Genomic DNA, 23,598 nt, shown 5'->3' with positions numbered 1-23,598 from the left:
ATAGCCAACTTTTAAAAGACACTTGGAAATAAGAAACAAAAAAAGCTTTTAAATATACCTACATTTCTAGTGCTCCTCATTTCTGTATATAGATCTGTATTTCCATCTGGTGTGCTCTTCCTGCCTGTTGGACTTCCTCTAATTTTATAGGTACTGTAGGTCTACTGGGCATGAGTTCTTTCAATATGTATGCCTTATGTTCTTATTTTACTTTTTTTAAAAAAGATATTTTTGCTGGGTTTGGAATTCTAAGTTAACAGACTTTTCCCCTATTTCTTTACTTCATTTGAGGATGTTAGACCACTGTCTTCTGGCTTCCAATGTTTTCAAAATTGTTGGTTTTGCTTGTTTTTCTCTAATAGTATGTCTTTTTGAAGGGATGGTGTTTATCACTGGTTTTAAGAGCTCTGATTAGGATATTCCTTGGTATAGTTTTCTTCATGTTTATTGTACTTGGGATTTGCCAAGCTCTTTGGACCTGTGGGTTAATAGTTATCCTCAAATTTGGAAAAATTTCTCCATTGTTTCTTCAAATATTTTTTACATCTCCCACACTCTTCTCTTCTTTGGGGACTTGAATAAGACATACATTGACCAGGCGCGGTGGCTCACATCTGTAATCCCAGCACTTTGGGAGGCCGAGGTGGACGGATCACCTGAGGTCAGGAGTTCGAGACCAGCCTGACTAACAAGGAGAAACCCCATCTCTACTAAAAATACAAAAAATTAGCCGGGCCTGGTGGTGCATGCCTGTAATTCCAGCTACTTGGGTAGCTGAGGCAGGAGTATCACTTGCACCCGGGAAGGTGGAGGTTGTGGTGAGCCGAGATCGTGCCATTGCACTCCAGCCTGGGCAACAAGAGCAAAACTGTCAAAAAAAAAAAAAAAAAAAAAAAAAAAAAAAAAAAAAAAAAAAAAGAAGAGACATATATTAGCCTGCTTGAAGCTGTCTCATAGCTCACAGATGCTCTGTTTATTTTTTTTCTGTTTCCTTCTGAATAATTTATTGCCGTGTCTTCAAGTGTACTAATTTTTTCTCCAGTACTATCTGCTGTTAATTCTATTCAGTGACTGAAATGCAGCACGATACATGAGATATTCAACATTTTATTATAAAACAGGCTTTATTTTTGTTTTGTTTTATTTGAGATGGAGTCTTGCTCTGTCACTCGGGCTGGAGTGCAATGGCGTGATCTTGGTTCACTGCAACCTCTGCCTCCCAGGTTCAGGCGATTCTCCTGTCTCAGCCTCCTGAGTAGGTGAGATTACAGGCACGTGCCACCATGCCAACTTTTTGTATTTTAGTAGACATGGGGTTTCACCATGTTGCCCAGGTTGGTCTCGAACTCCTGAGCTCAGGCAATCCACCCACCTCGGTCTTCCAAAGTGCTAGGATTACAAGCATGAACCACCCCACCTGGTCCAGGCTCTGTAAACAGGCTTCGGGTTAGATGATTTTGCCCAACTGTAGGCCAGTGAGTTGTTCTGAGCATGTCTGAGGTAGGCCTAGCTAAGCTATGATGTTTCATAGATGTATTAAATGTATTTAACTCATGATATTTTCAATTTAGAATGGCCTTGTCTGAGCATAACCACATTGTCAGTCAAGTCATACGTATATTTACTAAAGTAGATCACTTTGGGGACCATAAGACATCTCAAAACTTGTAAGATTCTATAGTAGGGCCGGGGCAGTGACTCACGCCTGTAAACTCAGCACTTTGGGAGGCTGAGGTGGGCAGATCACGAGGTCAGGAGTTCAATATCAGCCTGACCAACATGGTGAAATGCCATCTCTACTAAAACTACAAGAATTATCTAGGCGTGGTGGTAGCTGCCTGTAATCCCAGCTACTCAGGGGGCTGAGGCAGGAGAATCACTTGAACCCAGGAGATGGAGGTCGTGGTGAGTCAAGACCACACCACTGCACTCCAGCCTGGGCAACAGAGTGAGACTCCATCTCAAAAAAAAAAAGATACTGTAGTACAATCGGTCTGGTCTTCGTTCAGCGTTCCTAGACACCGAGCTCCTAAAACCCATGGAATTTCCTAAACAACAGGAGTGCCTTCATTATTCATGGTAAGCCCTGAAAGTGTATGCTAATGATGTGACCCACAGTGGGCCCTAGACAGCTAATGCTAACAAAATGATTTAGGATGGAGGTAGTTCATGTCAAAAAAATAACCATGATTAGGGTGTTGAGACTTTGAGCCAGCCTGATGTCCAGGTAGAGGAGGGAAGCTGGAGATTAAGTTCAATCACACAGTAAAGATAAATCATGCCTACGTAATGAAACCCCAAAGAAAACTCTGGACTTCCTGATTACTTGATATGTTTTATTTCTTGACTTGTATAGTTACACAGTTGTTACTATTACTCATTAACATGTCCATTTATGTTTATGTACCTTTCTATATACAGATTTTAAAATAGAAGTTTTTTAATATTGAAAACAATCCAGATTTGATGGAAGACACAAATCTGCAGATTCAGAATAAACCTAAATGCATGATAAATCTACAGCTAGGCATATAATAAAAACTGCACATCTCCAAAGGAAAAGATATTATCTTAGAACAGCTCAAGAGATGTCAGTTCTAAATCTAAAGCTCTAAGGACATAATTTCAGAAAGTATAAAGAATTTTACCTAGAAGGAAACATCTGACACACAAGAAAAAAGGTAAGCTCCCACCATGTCCCATCAAAAAAGATAAACGTTTGGGCAAATCTAAACAAACATTGACTATATAAAATACTAATAATACCCAATGTGGAGATTCAATAAAGAACTTGTGGAATTTAATTAGAATTAATGTTTTTTCAATACCTTTGTGTTGTTTGGAAAGAAGGTAGCATTTTTACATGTTTAAGGATAATCAAAACTACTTGTAACATTCACATTCCAAATCAGTAAAGGGAAAAATATATGATTAAATAGAAAACCCAGCTGATATCAAAAGACAGGAGGAGAGATAAAGGTGGGAAAGAAGCATAACATAGAAAAAGAAATATGGCAAAAAATAAGATGGCAAAAAATAAATCCAAATAAATTTGTACTTTGGCACTACAGTGGAATAGATACTTTTTAAAAGTGTTCTCCCAGTACAAAACACTAGATCTTGGAGAAAACAGACCTCTTAATTCATTGCTGGTTTGTACCATATAAGGAAAATCTCCAGGCCTACACTCAAGACAGGAACCCCCTCTACACTATACACTCAAGACAGAAACAGAAAAAAAAAAAAAAAAATACCCTTTACATTCAAGGCAGATACAAAAAAAAAACTTGAGCTGAAACAAAAGCAAGAAAGCAGCAGGAAGCATCAAGCAAGAAGACAGCTTGAAAGATGGGGTTTATCCCTGAAGGCAGATAACTTCTGCCTGTTAGTTTGCAATTGACCTGCAGAGACAAAACCTTCAGCTAGTAGTAAGGGTTAGGGAGCTTAAATTTAAGACAAGGCATTGGCATTCAATCAGGATCCTCAAAGGTGAATAGAGTATGCCAAGGAGTTTGTACCACCTCACCCAGAAAAGCAACGAACCCAAATCATACTCAAGGAAAACACACAACTTAGGTCCTCTGTCTTCTCACAGATTAACACATACTCAAGGAAATAAGTCACAATATATGCAATAAATAATAACCTTAAATGTAAACTTATAGAGACTTAAAATATTGAAATTATCAAAAATATCAAATATTTGACTTTTAAAAATTAGAACTAGACTTACAAGGGACTGTAATCAGTAAATAGGAAGTTAAAAGAATTAAATGAAAAATATATTTATTGAAATTAAAACCATCATTGTTTTCAACAGCAGGTGAGATGCTACTGAAAAATGAACTAGTAAACAGAAAGATACAGCTGATGAAATTACCCAAAATGCAGTAAAATGAAACAAGAGGATGAAAAATTTGAGAAATTAAAAGACATGAGGGATACAGTAAGGAAGTCTATCATTTGTATACAGTCCTAGAACAGGGAAGAAATATTTGAAGAGCTAGTGATTGAGAATTTTACAGAACATGAATTTAAAAATACAGGAAGAAGCCAGTATATGCTAAGAATAAAAAGAAATTCGCACTTCCAAATAATACAGTAAACTTGCAAAACATCAAAAAAAAGAGATAATCTTAAAAACAGAGAAAAAAGATCCCATAAAAAGTTGATTCTGAGACCCAAAGATGTTGAGACTAACTTAAAACCACAAAATAAGTAGCATAACTGTGACACAGCCCCTACATTCTCAATCTATGAAATGTATTTTTAACTATTTTACCTTCTCTTTCTAAGCTGGCCAAAACCATTATTCACTTTCTTTTCTTAGCCATTTTTTCTTAAGACCCTTCTAGGAAGTTCCTGAAATCATTACAAGGATTATAAAATGTTTTAATGAATTATTTACAACAGTTATATAACCCTTCCATAAGTTTAATTACCTTACTGGAATACTTCATGTAAAAAATACTATGTTCCTTGATTCAGAGTACTAAATATTTGCATGGTGAACAATTTCTGATGTTCTTGCTCCAAGTTACTTTTCTTGATAACCTCAAACTACCTATTTAAAATCCTCCGTGTTAGCATATTTTCAAATTCCAAGGAATCCAAAACTAAGTTAAAATTTCAGACCTGGGGCCGGGCGCAATGGCTCACACCTGTAATCCCAGCATTTTGGGAGGCCAAGGTGGGGATCACCTGAGATCAGGAGTTCAAGAGCATCCTGGCCAATATGGTGAAATGTGGTCTCTACTAAAAATACAAAATAAAAATACAAAAATGTGCTGGGTGTGGTAGGGTCTGCCTGTAATCCCTGCTGAGGCAGGAGAATTGCTTGAACCTGGGAGATGGAGGTTGCAGTGAGCTGGGATCGCGCCACTGGACTGCACCCTGGGCGACAGAGTGAGACTCTGTCTCCAGAAAAAAAAAAAGGAAAGAAAATTTCAGATCTAGAAAAAAGTATTTTTAAGCTACTCTTTGGTTCATATTTGTGTACTTTATTTTAAAGTCTCTTTTTTAGATTATATGTGCAAAAATTATAAACTTGAGAACACAATACTCCCATATTGGTGCTGTGGGATACACTAGTATATTCTATAAACATCCTCTATGTCTTGCAAATTATATAACACGTTCTCAATCTTATATCCAATTTTTAGTTTAGCAGGCAAAAGAAGAAGATAGTAACAATGAGAGAAAGAAGACATCTACCAGTTTAGTAATGGTCTATATTTGTGGTTGTTATGACAACCTAATATCATCTCCAAATGTAGGCAAGATACAAAAACATGTAACTCAGTGCTTTTAGGCCCTTCAAACTAGCTGGAAAGAAATGGACTTATTCCATTATCCAGTATGCTTATAGGCCCATCACCTTGCATTTCTGGTGTCCATCTTTCCCTTAATTTACTTGCACAGAGAGTTCCTTCTACCACTGTTCTCTACAACATATACTGTTCTCTCACTTCAACTCCCCACCCTGGCCCTAGCCAAACCATTCATTCATTCATTCAATGTTTATTGAATGGCCCTTATGTGCTGTGTATTGTGGTAGATTATTGGTATATGAAGAAGCATTAATTGAATATAAATTGCTTTGGTATTTTAAAAGTCAACATACTAAATGTAATGTACTTTAGTCAAAACTATCTATATTTTTAATAGGTTAGTTGGCAGTAGGATTTGCTATTTGGTTATATCCTAAGCTGAATTTGAGATATTCTACATATCACAAGAAAAAAAAAAATGTGTCCTTTACCATAGCATTGCAATGATTTGGCTATTTTTTATATACAAGCATATACATCTCCTCACCAATTCATGAAAAATATTCTATGTTGATCATGATATTCTTTTTATTGAAAAGCAATATAAAACGGCTTTAGACATAAAAGATAGTATTTTACATTATTTCTTCTGTTATATTTTTATGCTTTGTGCCAGAATTTACTTCCTGCAACTATTCTTGCTTTATCTCGAACAGTTTACTCCATTATTGAATATCTATTAGTGTTTAATATAGAAGAGCTTAATAAACCACTAATTTGAAAATAATGGTATTCCCTAGATTTTCAGACGTTTTTGCTGAATATGCTTATTTATGTCCAATGTGGAAATCTGATCCTGTTCTCTTCCACTCTGCCAGCAGTTCCTTTTGTACTACTTCTGGTAGTTCATAGAAAACTTGAGGATCAATGTCAGAAGGGAAAGTAATTTTCTCATCAACAGAATCTGGCTCTCTATTTTCTATAAGTCCTTCATGAGAGTCTGTTGCTACTGTTTGCTTATGGCTATGTGTAGTGTGGTTTTTGGAGAAAAGTTGCTCACTCTGCAAATTTGGAAATGAATGAAAAGCAGACACAGCAGGGTTTGAATTTGTAAAGTGGAATCCTTGAGGTTCTTTAGGTCCTTGACTCATTCGTTCATCTTTTAATCTATTATCTAAATAATATGAATAATCCTTTTGGCTAGACATATAAGAGGAACTACCGCTATTTAAGCCTGATGTTCCCGGTTCACAAGGAGATACAGAGGATACCTGTTTGAGACTGGATAAATGATCTCTAGGATTTATGGGAATATCTTGCATTTGTTTTTTAGAAAAGAAAGATAATACTCCTCTAGAAGCATGTAATGGACAACTCACACTTCCTTTCCCTTGAAATTTTTCCCTAGATTTTCCAGAAAGGATTTCTTCTTGAATATCTATTGGAAGCTGCTTAAAGACTTCTTGATCAACACCTTCAGGAAGTGAACAGAGTGGGAATTCATTAATATCTTTTCCTTTAGAAAACTTTGTGGTATCTAGTGGAGACTCCCTAGTTCTTGTACTTTCCATTCTTCCACTTGGTAGGAAATCCCAGTTTGTTTCTTTGTCTTTGGGAAAATCTTCCATATGAGTGTCTTTCATTTTCTAGAACACAAGAATAACAGACTAATTTACATATCTGATACGTTTTAAATATCCCTGCTGCTGCTATGTGCCTGTAGCTATTATCTGACATGTTTCTAACCTACTCAGCAAATTTAACTCTTTGTGATCTGTTCCAAATAACTAGAGATCTACTACCACAATTAGTCACATTATTGTGTGAATCTTTACCCACTATTCCAGGAAGAGGTTTCCTTCCTAGATAGCACTGAGACAGAGGTAAACATGCATTTGGAGACCTGGGAAGAGTGTAACAATCATGCAACCAAACTTTCAATTCTATAAATACAAGAATGGTGGCCTAGAGAACGCAAGTTCACCTAAGGGTATTTTTCAGTAAAACATACACATACAGCATCAATGGCTAGTTTTCCAAAATTACTATTCTAAAGGGTAACTTTTAACAAAAGATAAAAAAGCCTGTAACAAAACCCAACATCATCAAGATATAGTACTAGTTTATATTTATATAAAATTTAAAGACACTTTCAACTCTAACTTGTGTAATTTTCCTATAGTTTTCATTTAAATGTCTCCTCTAGTTTTAAGCAGCATAAAATATAAACATAGTCAAATATAACTCAGTAAACATCAACACAATATGAACTCCAAAAAAGTAAAAGGAGTAGAAAAGATTCAGGCCCTTATATTTATTGAATACCTACTGTGTGACAAATATATACAAGGTACTTTCACTTATATTTACTTCTCTAATGCCACTATAAGTGAGCACTTTTAATTCCAATTTCACCGAATAAAATGTAAACAGAAAACACTTTTTCAAACAGACGGAATAAAAAGGGTCACAGAAAAAAGTAATTTGAAGAGACCATTAATTCACTATTTCCATACACTATACTGTTCTCACTTTAAACTTAAATGAAAATGAAAAGGTTACTAAAATTATACTGACTAAACAAACAAAAAAGTATTTTAAATTGAGTTAATTATAGGCATGAACAATTTAGTAAAAAATAATTATTTTTAAGGTAACCCACATTTACTAAATAGTGATCTATTAGTAAAGGGGTTTTGTTTTAGTCGTCTGAAAAATGTGACTGGCCTCTGCCTTTCTATTGCCACACTGTTAACTTTACAACTATAAAATCAGTAGTCAATTCTATCAATATCGCTATCAAAATTCACTACTATTTCAAAACCAAGAAAATGTAAATACTTTAACAAAAGAATCGTGGGAAAGGTACTGGTAACTCATGTGTCAGCTAAAAGACAAAAAGATGTGACTTCTAATACCTGAAAATATTTTAATACTTATGAGCTAATCCATCATATTTTTATAGACTACTATAAAATGTGTTAACAATTCCAAAACAGAGAACCTCCATAATGGTTCTCTCTTTTATCCAGTGATGCTTATGTTTTCTTCTTAGATCACAGTATATTTAAGGCCAGCAACCATAAGATAGGTATTATAAACAAGTTAATTACCTAAACAATATCACCCAAAAGAATCTCTAAACTCTATCAAAAAGACAAGCACTTAGATTTGTAATTTAACCACACAAATCCCATAAGGGTATACTTAGAAAACTGAACAAAAAAGAGTGTACTTACAAAACTGTGCTTGCCAGAGCATGAAGTTGTTGATAATGATGGCGTTAAATAATAATCAATAAGCCCTCTCTTAGCAGTATTTACTGCTTTAAGGTTGCAGAAGCACACACTTAGAAGGGTAAGGTGAAATGGCATCTTCACATTCACCATATTTCGAAAAAGTTTCATTAGTATATCAACCATTGGGGTCATCACATCATAATTTCCTAAACAAAATGTTAAGAAGATAATAAACATAATTAATATTGAGCATAATATATTTTATATTGCTGAGATTAAGAAATTAAAATCCTAAATAAGTATCACTGGGCATCTTGACATTATATAACAAATTAAGACATTTCAACATTAATACTAAATGGTTAAAAATTTTCAAAAGATTTGAAATCTGGGATTTCTGGTTATAGTACAGTGATATGGTCAGAAAACCCGCTCTCAAAAAGCTACTATAAAACTGAATATTGTCAAAAACAATCATTTTGGTGGAAATCTGGAAATGAACCAAAGGCAAACAAAGTAAGAAGTACTGATTTATGAACAGCTGCTATATGTTAGCTAACAAAGTAGGAGACTTTGTCTGGGACTTCATTGTCTGGGACCGTTCGAATGCCCGTTTACATACCTCAGTTGGTACAGGGTGAAGGCTGCAAAAGTCAGCAGTTTCACTTCTAGAGGAGACAGACCTGATGTGAGGCAGAGGGCAAAAGCCCACACTTAGCAACGTTGCCAGTAAAATGAGCAAACTTGATAGGAAATGAATGGGAAGATCCCACAGCTCTGCTAGTCTGAGGCTTTAGTTGTGGTTGGGGTGAATGACAGATCAGTGGACCAGCCAGAAATGTCACCAGGAGATTTGGAAATGAGAGAACCAAAGAGGGACTACATAGGCTCCCCTCACAACCCTAGCTGACTAGGAGGCTACATGCAAATAAACGGAAGGCCATAGAGGGCCTAAGCTCTCCATACACTCATTGAAAGGGCTACATGCACATCACGGGGAGATAAAGAGGGCCTAGCAGAAATTAAAATTCAAGAAAAACTTGAAAATGGCCTAATTTTTTTTTCTTTTATACTTGAAGTTCTGGGGTACATGTGCACAATGTGCAGGTTTGTTACATAGGTATACATGTGCCCTGTTGGTTTGCTGCACCTATCAACTCATCATTTACATTAGGTATTTCTCCTAATGCTATCCCTCCCTCAGCTCCCCACCCCCCCAATAGGCCCCGGAGTGTGATGTTCCCCTCCCTGTGTCCATGTGTCCTCATTGTTCAACTACCACTTATGAGTGAGAACATGCGGTGTTTGGTTTTCTATCCTTGTGATAGTTTGCTGAGAATGATGGTTTTCAGCTTCATCCATGTCCCTGCAAAGAACATGAACTCATCCTTTTTTATGGCTGCATAGTATTCCATAGTGTGTATGTGCCACATTTTCTTTATCCAGTCTATTACTGATGGACATTTGGGTTGGTTCCAAGCCTCTGCTATTGTGAATAGTGCCGCAATAAACATATATGTGCATGTGTCTTTATAGCAGCATGATTTATAATCCTTTGGGTATATACCCAGTAATGGGATGGCTGGGTCAAATGGAATTTCTAGTTCTAGATCCTTGAGGAATCACCACACTGTCCTCCACAATGGTTGAACTAATTTACACTCCCACCGACAGTGTAAAAGCATTCCTATTTCTCCAGCATCTGTTATTTCCTGACTTTTTAATGATCGGCATTCTAACTGGCATGAGGTGGTATCTCATTGTGGTTTTGATTTGCATTTCTCTGATGACCAGTGATGATGAGCATTTTTTCATGTGTCTGTTGGCTGTATGAATGTCTTCTTTTGAGAAATGTCTGTTCATATCCTTTGCCCACTTTTTGATGGGGTTGTTTGTTTTTTTCTTGTAAATATGTTTGAGTTATTTGTAGGTTCTGGATATTAGCCCTTTGTCAGATGAGTAGATTGCAAAAATTTTCTCCCATTCTGTAGGTTTCCTGTTCACTCTGATGGTAGTTTCTTTTGCTGTGCAGAAGCTCTTTAGTTTAATTAGATTCCATTTGTCAATTTTGGTTTTTGTAGCCGTTGCTTTTGGTGTTTTAGACATGAAGTCCTTGCCCATGCCTATGTCCTGAATGGTATTACCTAGGTTTTCTTCTAGGGTTCTTATGGTATTAGGTCTAACATTTAAGTCTCTAATCCATCTTGAATTAAGTTTCGTATAAGGAGTAAGGAAAGGATCCAGTTTCAGCTTTCTACTTATGGCTAGCCAATTTTCCCAGCACCATTTATTAAATAGGGAATCCTTTCCCCATTTCTTGTTTTTGTCAGGTTTGTCAAAGATCATCAGATAGTTGTAGATGTGTGGTTATTTCTGAGGCCTCTGTTCTGTTCCATTGGTCTATACATCTGTTTGGGTACCAGTACCATGCTGTTTTGGTTACTGTAGCCTTGCAGTATAATTTGAAGTCAGGTAGAGTGATGCCTCCAGCTTTGTTCTTTTTGCTTAGGATTGTGTTGGCTATGTGGGCTCTTTTTTGGTTCCATATGAAATTTAAAGTATTTTTTTCCAATTCTGTGAAGAAAGTCAGTGGTAGCTTGATGGGGATAGCACTGAATCTATAAATTACTTTGGGCAGTATGGGAAAATGGCCTAAATATTTTAAGTCCTCTCCAACCCATACACTTATCCACTGGCAGAGGGAGATAGCTTCCAGACTGTAGTGTTTGAGCAGAACCTTTGCCAAACATTGGGTAACCATGAAACTATACAGATATGGGCAACTTCCCAGAAGCCAATATTAAAATAAAAATTTGAATAAAAAAAAAAAGAAAGAACACTGAGCAGAGAAATCAGTGGCTACAGAATCCAGGGGAGGTAGATTCTGCAGATTACATTCAGACAAGTTACCTAAAAAAAAGTACAAGAAAGAAAAAAGAAAAAAATCTACAAGAAAAAATTTTAAATCTACAGTTGCTATAATACATTAACTATGAGGTCTAGTTTTCAATAAAATAGTTCAAAACATGCAAAGAAACAGGAAAGTGTGATACATATTTGGGGGAAAAAGCAGTTAACATAAATTGACTTTGAGGTGGACTTAGCAAAGACTTCAAATTCATTATTATAGATATGTCCAAAGAATTAAAGACAACCATGTTTAAAGAATTAAAGTAAAATATAATTAGTACAAAAAAAGGAGAATCTTGATAAAGAAACAAAACCAAACATAAAAACAAAAGACAAACAGAAATTCTAGAGTTAAAAAGTACAGTAACCAAAACCAACAAATCACTACAGGGGCAACGGCAGTTATGAGATGACAGATGAATCAGAGACCTTAAAGGCAGCTCAATACAGATTATCTACTTTGTAAGAAAGAACAGAAAAAAAAGATTGCAGAAAAATAAACAGAGCAGCAGAGACCATCATAGGGTGGAATCTGTGTAAGGATAAACATATAGACCAATGAAACAAGAAAGTCAGGAAATAAACTCTTATATTTATGGTCAATTAATTTTTGACAAAGATGCCATGGTAATTCAGTGGGTGAAGAATAATCTTCGACAAATGATGTAGGAACAACTGGATACCCACATGCAAAGCAAAGAATTAAGACCCTTACCATATACCACACATAAAAAATTAACTCAAAATGGACATAAACATAAAGCTTAAAAACTATAAAACTTCTAACAGAAAACAGAATATCTGTGACCTCTGAGTTAGGCAAAGAATTTTTACATATAACACCAAAACACTATCCATAAAAGAAAAACCACACTACTATATACCGCTAGAACAACTATAATCGAAGAGACTGACAATACAAATATTGGCGGAAATATGAAAAACTGGAACCTTCATATATTGTTGATGAAAATGTAAATTATTACATGAACTCTGGAAAAAGTTGGCAGTTTCTTAAACAGTTCATGTTACCATATGATCCAGCAATTCCACTCCTTAAAATCTACCCAAGATAAAGGAAAACATACGCATATGCCCATTCAATGACTTGCACTTAAATGTTCTTCAAAATGGAAACAATCTAAATGCCCATAAAGACTCATGCTATCAGTTATCACAGTTTTGTTCTCTTTGAACTTGGAAAACATTCTTAAATGACTCTTTACTTATCTATTTAAAAACCAGGCCAGGTGCAGTGGTTCATGCCCATAATCCCAGCACTGTGGGAGGCTGAGGCAGAAGGATTGCTTGAGCTCAGGAGTTTGAGACCTTGTCTATCCTAAATGTCAAAAAAGTTAGCCAGGCCTGGTAGCCTGCACCTACTGTCCCAGCTACCCGGGAGGCTGGGGTAGAAGAATTGTTTGAGCCTGGGAGACGAAGGCTGCAGTGAGCTATCACAGCACCACTGCACTTCAGCCTTGGTGCAGAGCAAGACCTTGTCTCAAAAAATAAATAAATAAATAAATAAACAACAAAGTTTTCTGGTGAAAATTCCTGATAGAATAAAAGCATTTAATTGCTTGCTAATTCCCTGTGAAGACCCTCCATTTTTGGAGCATATTTCTAGTTCAAAGTTGGCTTATTTAAGAGTTCAACCTGCGAATGAAACTGTTGGAAAACCAGTTCATACCTGTCCCTAACTTCTGAATTACATGTGATGGAATAGGGCACTGACGACTCTCACGACCATAGTGCTTCTCAGAGGAATACCGACGGATTATTAATCTTACTGTATGAGGCTTCCTTCCATCTTGGCATACTCTAAAAATAAAGAGAAAGTGGAAATAAGGAATTAGAAAAGTATTACCTTTGTAAATTATGTAACACCTCATTTATCTAAAGGTGCCAGATTTTGTTAAATATAACAATTATACATATAGTAGATAACAAAATAGTAAGCAATAAAGGTCCCTGAGTATCCAAATAATCATCGCAAAGTCTATGCACTAAAACTCTGAATGTTTAGATGTCAAGCTCTCAGGCCTCACTCAGAATTGAGTGCTGTCAGAAATAGAAGAGATATAAGATATAATCATAACAAGCTGTTTTATAACACAAATCCAAAACAAAACTAAAAGCAACGAATTTTTTTTTTCAAGATGGAGTCTCGCTCTGTTGCCCAGGCTGGAGTGTGGTGGCACAATCTCAGCTCACTGCAACCTCCACTTCCCAGGTTCAAGCGGTTTTCTTGCCTCAACCTCCTGAGTAGCTGGGACTACAGGAACGTGTAACCACGCCTGGCTAATTTTTGTATTTTTAGTAGACAGGTGGTTTTGTCATGTTGGCCAGGCTGCTCTCGAACTCCTGACCTCAGGTGATCCCCCACCTCAGCCTCCCAAAATGCTGGGATTACAGAGGTAAGTCACCACACCTAGCCAAAAGGCAGCAAATTAAAATCAGCAGGAAATTTAAGAAACTGAATCATTCACTAACAAAAGCAAGTAAGTGAAAAATAACAAAATAAGTTTTTTCAAACTTTTTTCTTATGAGATTACCAAAAAAAAGATTTTTTTTTTTACAAAATGAGATTACTTTTGTTAAAGAGCAATCACTATTACCATTATATGATAGCTTATTAGAGCAATATCTTCAAAGATCATATACTATATTTAGTATATAATTAATATACAATATGTGTACATGCATTTTTAAAAAGAATTTCATCCAATTGTCTTGGTTTTGGTGTTGAAACAAAGGTTTTAATTATATGACAAATTCACTTAAGAAGTACAAAACCTAATTACCAGAAAAAATGTCATTAAAGTATAACATTTCCCCTTTTATACACATGGCAATGCATATAAAACCAAATCTCAGACATAAAATGCAAATATTGCATATTGTTAAACACACTCAACTTGAACATTCTGATCTGAAAAAAACAGTTTTGGGCCAGGCACGGTGGTTCATACCTGTAATCTCAACACTTTGGGAAGTTCAGGTGGGAGGATCACTTGAGCCCAGGAGTTCAAGACCAGCCTGGGCAACATAGCGAGACCTCATCTACAAAAATTTAAAAATTAGCTAGGCTTTATGGCAGGTGCTTTCCCAGCTACTCTGGAGGCTGAGGTGGGAGGACTGCTTGAGCCCAGGAGGCTGAGGCTGCAGTGAGCTGTAACTGCACTACTGCATTCCAGCCTGGGTGACAGAGCAAGACCCTATCGCAAAAAAATAAAAAATAAAATAGTTCTGTATTAAATAATGTTTTTCTATCTCTTATTGCTTTGTGACAAAACTTCTCGATGGCTGCTTAACTAGAATAATAAAATACCTTAAATGGCTACTAGTTTAAATATCTTCCAGTTAAACGTGTTCTATTAATTATGCAATTCAAAGAGTATGATATGCTAATTAAGACACATTAGAAAAAGGCTGAATCATAAGCAATATTAAACTAGTGCCTAGAGGATGGATTAAAATAATATGGTTTTACATTTCTTACATACCTATAGTATTAATCATAACATACTCTAGAGAAAACAAAAGTAATTATACACAAATATACACACACACTCCTGTAATTTTTTTTTTTTTTGCAAGTCACTTAGATGGTGTTATAATTCAGTCACTGAAATAAGGGCCTGTGGTGTGGGAGAAAAGGAGCTGGCAAACAGAGATACAGATAAACGGTTAATTTCACAGGTTTTGTATTTCACAGGTTTAGAGCACCTGGTCTCACTTCTGGGTTGACTCTTCAAATAAGAGAACCTGTAAAACTTATACTTCTTGTGGTTTTTCTATGTGAAGAACTGTCTCCAAATGTTAGGCATTTCAGAGTAGTCTTCTATTTAGCTGAAGCAAATGACCCAGTTTCACTAGCATATGCGCAGGCCCAGCCTGAGTCATATCACTGGAGCCCAGTCATACAGCCAGCCCCAGCTGCATGCAGCCAACAATGAGCTGCATGGCTCTGCTCAAGACATTTGAGCGCCACGTTGCATGCAACAGCAAAGTTGGAGGAAATTTCACTTCATCAGTTTTCTCAGACTTAGAATCATCCAAAAACCATTTTCTCTAAATACAGTTAGTCCTCCTAGAATCATTAGAGAAGCCACCTACTCTAAACTGTTAGAGCCCTGAAACCACAATTTGAGAAATTTCTAACAAGAAAAGCAGAAACAAAGAATGGGAAGAAAACAGATAATACTTGTCTGTGGAATATGGAATATTGAGAAATATATGTATAATGACAAGGAGCACCACAAAATTAAATTTCCTTTTCAGTTTATCTTGTGCTACTCATATATTTATAACCCCAGGTGATACTCTTCACATACAGATCAGAAACCCTGCACATACCTGCAGTCACTCACCCTGCTCACACATAGCCCTAGCTAGCCATTCTTTCCTTCAACTCCATTTTATTTTACAGTCTGAGGCAAAAGAGATACAAGGGTTCTTCTGCTTCTTCCTTCACTGTTACTTTAATAATTTCCTATCCACAACAATCACAAATTTATATAGCTGTTCCTGTATCAGGAGTTTTAGAATTATGACAGTATTATTCCTCTTTGCATTTTTTCCTTCTTAATGAAATGCAAGTAACTATTAGCAGAGATAAATGGTTAATTTCACACGTTTTGTATTTCGCATGTATTTGTATTTAGCATGGTACTAACTTAATAAAATTCAAGTAACTATTAGGTTGAAGGCAAAGGCTTTGCAATTGCCACAGGGAAAAATTAAAACAACTTCTTCTCACCTGAAGACTAGAATAAGTCTAAGAATGTTAGAAATATCCATAAAACCCCTTTAGGTAACCATCTGCAACTTTAGATCCATAGGACAACCACACTGTTACTAGAATTAAGACCAATGAATTAAATTTAGGTAAGAGCCCCTATTACCATCTTTACAATAGTTTATAATGCAGAGAAATCACTTGATAAATTATTTTTACATTGTTTAGTCTCCAGATAATCTGTCAGTTCCAAGATGGAACATCAAATATCCTTTCTATATACCATATACAGAATTAATACATAGGATGACTTGGCAAAATGGATTGAAAATCACCTGTTTAAAAGACTAGCAAGTAGTTCTTCAATCTTATTTTTAGCTTCAACTTCGGATGAACATTTTTTAAATGAATCTTCTTCACTAAATGACTATCAAAGAAGCATAAATAAGGATTAGTGCAAACTCTAAGAATTATATCTAATTATTATCAGTGTATAGTCAAATAAATATTCAATACATTCTTTACTAACTTACCTCTTGTCCTTAGTTTCAGCCATTTAGTTCACTTTTATATTAACTGTTTTTTATCTGCAAGCTACTGTACTCACTAGAAAGTTAGTATCAAATATTACTAAATTAACAGTTAATATAAAACAGTTAATAAAAAATAATTCAAAGTTAAGAAAACTCTAAAGCTCTAGTACCAACTCCAAGCTTTATTGTATGATTATGGCAAGACTTCTTAATCACCTAGGACTTGAATCTAAGTTTATCCTTGGACAAACTTAGACTTATATCCTTGGACTATATCCTTGCACCAGTATATGGTCCTCAAGTTATTTAACCTTTCTAAAGTACAATATCCTCATCTTGAGAGAGAGAGAATGGAAGGAAGGAAGGAAAGAAGAAAGGTAAGAAAGAATGGACAAACAACAGTACTACCCACCTTGATGCTTCGTTGTGAAGATTAAATGGACTAATGTATTTCAAGCACTCAGTAAAGTGCTTGACCCATAGCAAAAAAATCAGTCAATGTTAACTGGGTGATTATACCTTTCCCATTTGCTAAATCACTGGACTACTCTGAAAACAAGATTTTTAAAAGATTAAAATATTTTGCCTCATATATGCATTATAGGCTATTAAGTTGCACTGTCTTCAATCATAGTAGCTAACTTAAGATATCAAAATATCAATGCTTAAGATTCAATCTAAGAATACTTATTAATCCAATCTATTAATAATAAATCAGCCTTCTAATAGGAAAGAGATCACATACTAAGCAAACTAGAATAGTAAGAACAAGGTACTGTAACTAGAAATCTTTATCTCAAATAATGTGATAACCAGTACTTAATTAAAATAAATATCATCATGTACCTGAGGTGGTCCTGAGGGTATCACAGGGGAGTTATCCTCTCCAAAACTTAGCTTCTGGATACGCTGAGCAAGTGAAATTCCTAATTCTTTTTCTAAAATTTTGGATGAAAAGGTTTGGAGATCATGCACACTATTGATACCCAGTGCTTCAAGACATTTGGCAGTTTTATAGCCAATACCTAAATAAAAAGAAGTGCATACAAAGTTAAAAATAGCTTTTCTCCTTAAAACAAAGCCAATTAAAATATTATAAATATATCAATCATATCTTTAAATTCTATAATTTACACAGTAGTCCCCCCTTATCCACAGGGGATACATTCTAAGACCTTCAGTGGATACCTGAAACCATGGACAGTATCAAACCCTATATATATACAGTACTGTTTTTTCCATTACATATATACCTATGATAAAGTTTAATTTATAAATTAGGCACAGTAAGAGGTTAACAATAATAATAAAATAGAACTACAACAATATACTATATACAAGTTATGTGAATGTGGTCTCTGCCTCTCTCTCTCAAAATATCTTAGTATTTTCAAACCACAGTTGACTGCAGGTAACAGAAATTGTGAAAAGTGAAACTGCAGATAATGGGGGACTACTGTATTTTGCAAAGATCAAACTCCATTGCAAACTAGGTTGCTGTTCTTCCACTCAGGGCTCCTGAATTATATGCATCTCTTTGAAGTCCTCACAAAATGCAGTAAAATAAAATGAATACAGAGACAGTCAATAAATGCTGTCTTACTAAAATAAAAATTTTACTACCTGTTATGTAAAATTCCAGAAATATTCAGAAATCATGATTATTATTAATGTACAAAAAGGCTGCCACTAGAGCAATTAAAATGAATTAAGTGTACATATTAGGTAAACTAACTGGTTCCTATATGCACCACCACACATTTATCCATAAGTCATATCTAACATTTACCATCCAGAATACAGCTATGAGCCAGAAAGCAAACAAACAAAAACTCTTGCTAGCAAAACTGTCACAAAGTTCTTGCACTAAAATTCAGTCATACTTTATCCACAAGAGAAAACACTCAGGCCATTTAGTGTCTCCTTATTCTTTTCATTTAAAAATAATCCACAGTTATCTGGTTTTCTTGCACAGGAAAGCCTAAGTTGGAGGAGACGGCTGTGTAGGGGAATTATGAGAGTGACAGATTTTCACACAAAATAAAAGAAGGTTGGCAATTTGGCAATAAGTGAGAAAGCAGAAAGCCTGTTAAAAAAAAAAAAAAGATACAAGAACTCAAAAGTAAAGCCAAGTAATAATGTCTTGCACCAGTATACAGTCCTCAATTTATTACAACCTGACATTGTTCTTCAGAAGCCAGAACCAAAGTCATCCACAAAATTTCAAATTATAGTTATACTATACTAAGGAAGGCAAGGCAGTGTATAATACATTTTGGAATCACACAAGTATCAGTTAAAAATGTGAAGTTTGACATCTAAGTTTCAGAGGTATTAGAAATTCACTTCTACAGAACTCTTTTATAACATCTTATTCCCCAGCAATACCACAGAAATGTAGTTCAACATATCCATTATCAATGGTCTATAAAAACTTGGGTATTTGATCTGCAAAGAAACAAACTTGCACCATGACCTAAATAGGTCACCAAACTCCTCATGGAAATCAGTTTCCTCATCTTTAAACTGAGGAACTTGGCCTAGATGTTTTGGAAAGTCCATTGTAGCCTTAATATTTTATATATAATCCCAAAAGAGACTTAGTAAAAGACAAACTCCCCTCTCTAGAGGCAATGTACAGTATAAGAGTATGACCCAGGGACTGGAAATAAAGACCATGTATTTCTAGGCTATAACTTTTATGACCATATTCTAACCATCCAAAGTAGATAAAATAAGAAAAGTACTTTCACATATTTCTTAATCCAAATTTGCTTCAGAAAACATTATGGTTTTTGTTAGTTTTTTCCAGGAACCAAGTATACACATACATGCACACACTCACATACACCTCTACCTAAGAATTAATTACACTGTATCTATAATTTTAAAATTAAAGAAATATAATAAGACATATATGTACTTTTCAAAGATATTTGTCTTACCAGGTATTTCCTTTATGTGATTCAAACTATGAATAAGACGTTGACAACTTTCCGGTAATAAGACTGTTTGTTGATTTGGTTTAAAGACACCAGAAACTAATTTTGCCAACAGTTTATTAGAAGCCACTCCAGCACAGCCAGTGAGCCCCAAGTGATTATACATGGCTTCCCGCATCTCTGCTGCAATCTGAGATCCAATAAGTAGTCTGATGTGCAAGATGTCATGCAGGTTTATAGCTTTAAAAACAACAAATGTCATTCAAAGTCGCAAGAAAAAAACTTTAAGTTTCTTTTTTACAAAATAATTTTTAAAAGGTAGAGGGCTTAGTCTATATCCAACCACCACCACCACCACCACCACCACCACGACCACCTGGTATGGTTGCGATGTTTGTCCCCTCCAAACCTCATGTTGTAATTTTATCCCTAATGTTGGAGGTGGGGTCAAATGAGAGGTGTTGGAATCACAGGGGTGGATCCCTCATGAACAGATTAATGCCCTCCCTCAGGGATGAGTAAGTTTCTCACTGTATTAGCTCCAGAGACAGCTGGTTGTTAAAAGAGCCTGGCACCTCCCCCAGCCCTTGCTTCCTCTCTCACCATGTGATCTCTGTACACACTGGCTCCCCTTTGCCTTCCACCATGAGGGGAAACAGCCTGAGACCCTCACCAGATGCAGAGGTCTAATCTTGACTTTTCCAGTCACAAGAATCATGAACCAAATGAACCTTTTTTTCTTTGCAAATTACTGAGTCTCAGGTATTCTGTTAAAGCAACACTAAATGGACTAAGAGACCACTGCCACCCTGTTATCCACTTGACTAATCTCTTTCATGCTTCATAGGAATACTGTAAACAAATTCAATAAGCAAATTCCAACGGCCTGTGATAGTGACTGTATACTGGGAGTGCTTAATAATTAACACATCATGAAAACTGATCTCATAAAAACATTCCTACTGACATTAACAAAACTTTTACTCATATTTACCTGTAAGTAAGCACAAAAGTACTATTATACAACAAGAAAGCTAACATTATGCCTTAAAGATCTAAATCTTAACCATGCACTAACTATATATGCTGCTGAAAACAATCTCTGACCTATACATAGTTTTAGAGCTCTTTTATAAAAACTATAAGAAAATTATATAAAAATAAATTTGCTTTAGGTGTTAAACAGTGTTGGAATTACATGAAACCATCCTAACCTCAAAGAGATTCACACTAAAAGTATTTAGAGATGAAATGTCAAGATGTCTGCCATTTGCTTCCAAATAGCTCATCAACCAACCAAGCGATCCATAGAGAGGACAAGAGAAAGCAAATGTGGCAAAATAACTAGTTTATCTATAAGAAAGGACATAATGAGCTTGGTGCAGTGGCTCACGCCTGTAATCCTGGCACTTTGTTTGGGAGGCCAAGGCAAGCAGATCACCTGAGGTTAGGAGTTCAAGACCAGCCTGGCCAACATGGTGAAACCCCATCTCTACTACAAATTAAAAAATTAGCCGGTGTGGTGGCACGTGCCTGTAGTCCCAGCTAGTTGGGAGGCTGAGGCAGGAGAACCGCTTGAACCCAGGAGGTGGAGGTCGCAGTGAGCCAAGATTGTACCACTGCACTCTGGCCTGGGCGATGGAGTGAGACTCTGTCTCAAAAAAAAAAAAAAAAAAAAAGGACATAATGGGTATTTGTTGTATTATTCTGTCAACTTTCCTGTAGGTTTGAAAAAAATGTTAATAAAATCAAAATCTGTGTGAAAGATGAAGAATTAATCAATAATTCCACATTTCCTTTTTGGGATATAAAACCTAGCTCTCTATAATTTACTCTAACCAATAAAATCCAAGTTTGCTTTAAAAATTATATAGAAATATATCTGAAATACTCTTGCTACTTAGCCCTTGTAAGTTACAAATGAGCACAAGTACAAAAGATACATGAAAAGCTCCATGTATTATAGAAACTGTAGTTTTACCACTTTTCTTCTGTGGAGAACTATTCTGTAGACTGATGTCTAGTTCTCAAAAAAGAGGATAAGAGGAAATGCATGGGGAGGCTTAAGAGCAAAAGGGTCAGACAAGTCTTACACAACAGCAGAGTAACTTGTCTTGTATGTGGTATGATAAGGGAGTCACCAGCAGTCATAAGATGTCTGAAAGCCTAATTAGATATTCACTGGTGCTTACTACAGCTTATTTTCAAATGTAAATATCCCTGGAAACACTATCAGTCATTCATATCTTAATACACGAAGCAATTCTGCTTTCTTACTAACTTTGACAAAGATTATTTATAAATAAACAGATTAAATAGGAGCTTAGAGAAGATTCTGGCACACGGCAGATAAGCCTGGACAACATTCCAAAAGTGCTAACTTGGGAAGTCAGAGAGCAACATGAGGGTCTCAGGGGAATCGAAGGAACATGTAAAAGACACATCAAAGGCAAATCTAGCCTACCTGAAAATTCTGCTTAGAGACTGTCTTAGAATAATCCAAAATTATTCCAAAAAGCATATTAAGAAGCCAACTCTTGCAACTTAAGAATGACCTAAAGAGGTATGGCTTTTTGTTTCTTTAAGAGATGGGATCTTGCTCTGCTGCCCAGGCTGGACTCAAACTCCTGGGTTCAAGCAATCCTCTCAGCTCAATCTCCCAAACAGCTGGGACTACAGGGGCGCTCCACTGTGCCCAGCTGGGTATAGCTTTCTAAAACGGGAACAGATGCACTGTGTCAGACGAAAACTCTGCGCAGATGAATGCTCTGTGCAGATGAACAGGAACAAAGGTCTGTGCAAATGAAAAGTGCACAGAGCACTGAGCTACATGTCATCAAAATCTTAATACTTATTATGGAATAGCAATACCTAATTTTAGCTGTTCTAGACAGAGTACTGACTAAGTATAACTATACCTCCAACAAAAGTCATGAATCTTTCAAAATCACACAGCAAATTCACTGAACATTAAGAAATGTATGTACTTTTAGTTAGTAGGTAGAATCAATAAGAACCCACTCACACTGATTATTGTACACATGACCCGACACAGTCACCGCAGAAAGTTCGTCACTTTGCAGCTGCTGTAGTCTCTTCTCAACCATTTCTGTTAGATCCACAAAATTTTCATCAAATCCAAGTCTCTCAACAACTGGACTAAATTCTTCCAGTAATTCTAAATTGAAATAATATTGGAGCACAGATGTAAATGAAGTTATAACTAGGATAAATTTAACTATATAGTGCTTAAAAATATATCAAATTTATTGTTAAAGGTTTTATATACATCCATAGTTCCATACTATCTTTAATAAAGCCCTCAGTTAACTGACTTTTTTTTCTGTGCCACATCTTGAGTAGAGGCAATATTTTCCAAAAAGTCTAAAAATGGCATTCCTGGGGCAGTTATTCATGGCAATATATTTAGCTCAATCTTCTACACCTATACTTTTTGTATCTGTAGTACATTAAATATCAATGCTTACAGTAAATTGGTGACCTTGAAGAAGGGTGTCAAAGAATAAACTATAGGCTGCTCAGGAAAGTTAAAAACAAGTAATGGTATATTTTAGCTATATTTTCCCCAAGAGTTTAAAAGAGGCAAAACAAAATAACATTTAAAATTTCCAGTTATTACTGAAGAAAACAGAAAGTCAGTCAACTTTCAAAATATACTATAACACGGTATTTTTATTAGCCCAAGCATATTCCTTAGGACAGAGAGGCAGAGATGAACCACAACTTACAGGTATTCAAATGCCCAGCATCTAGCACAATTATCTAGTCCTTAAGTCAAATGTTTACTAGACTGAGCTGAACCAAAATTCAAATTAAATTCAAAAAAACTATCAATTTTCATATATTAACATTGAGACTAACAACTTAAAAATCATTGAGAAAGTTTTTCACTTCCCTCTGAATCACGTTCTACTGACACCAGCTGGATAAGAGAAAACAAAT

The 23,598-nt window shown here is 35.6% G+C and overlaps 1 protein-coding gene across 3 annotated transcripts in view; it reads right to left on the bottom strand.

Moving 5' to 3' along the window:
• Nucleotides 1–2,322: 2,322 nt before the first annotated feature.
• POLI (DNA polymerase iota) overlaps nt 2,323–23,598 on the bottom strand; it is a 29,901-nt gene continuing 8,625 nt past the window's right edge. For all 3 annotated transcript variants that reach the window (XM_017882982.1, XM_017882983.1, XM_017882984.1), the window contains exons 4-10: nt 22,661–22,813; nt 19,639–19,875; nt 17,540–17,718; nt 16,496–16,587; nt 13,110–13,240; nt 8,510–8,715; nt 2,323–6,916 (exon numbers count right to left, since the gene is read on the bottom strand). In XM_017882982.1, coding sequence (XP_017738471.1) covers nt 6,098–6,916; nt 8,510–8,715; nt 13,110–13,240; nt 16,496–16,587; nt 17,540–17,718; nt 19,639–19,875; nt 22,661–22,813 — 1,817 coding nt within the window. In that variant the 3' untranslated portion in view covers nt 2,323–6,097. The remainder of the gene's footprint in view (nt 6,917–8,509; nt 8,716–13,109; nt 13,241–16,495; nt 16,588–17,539; nt 17,719–19,638; nt 19,876–22,660; nt 22,814–23,598) is intronic.

The sequence above is a fragment of the Rhinopithecus bieti genome, unplaced genomic scaffold, assembly GCF_001698545.2.
Source record: "Rhinopithecus bieti isolate Rb0 unplaced genomic scaffold, ASM169854v2 scaffold_13674, whole genome shotgun sequence".
NCBI classification, from domain to species: domain Eukaryota; kingdom Metazoa; phylum Chordata; class Mammalia; order Primates; family Cercopithecidae; genus Rhinopithecus; species Rhinopithecus bieti.
This window is presented reverse-complemented; position numbering and strand designations above follow the sequence as displayed.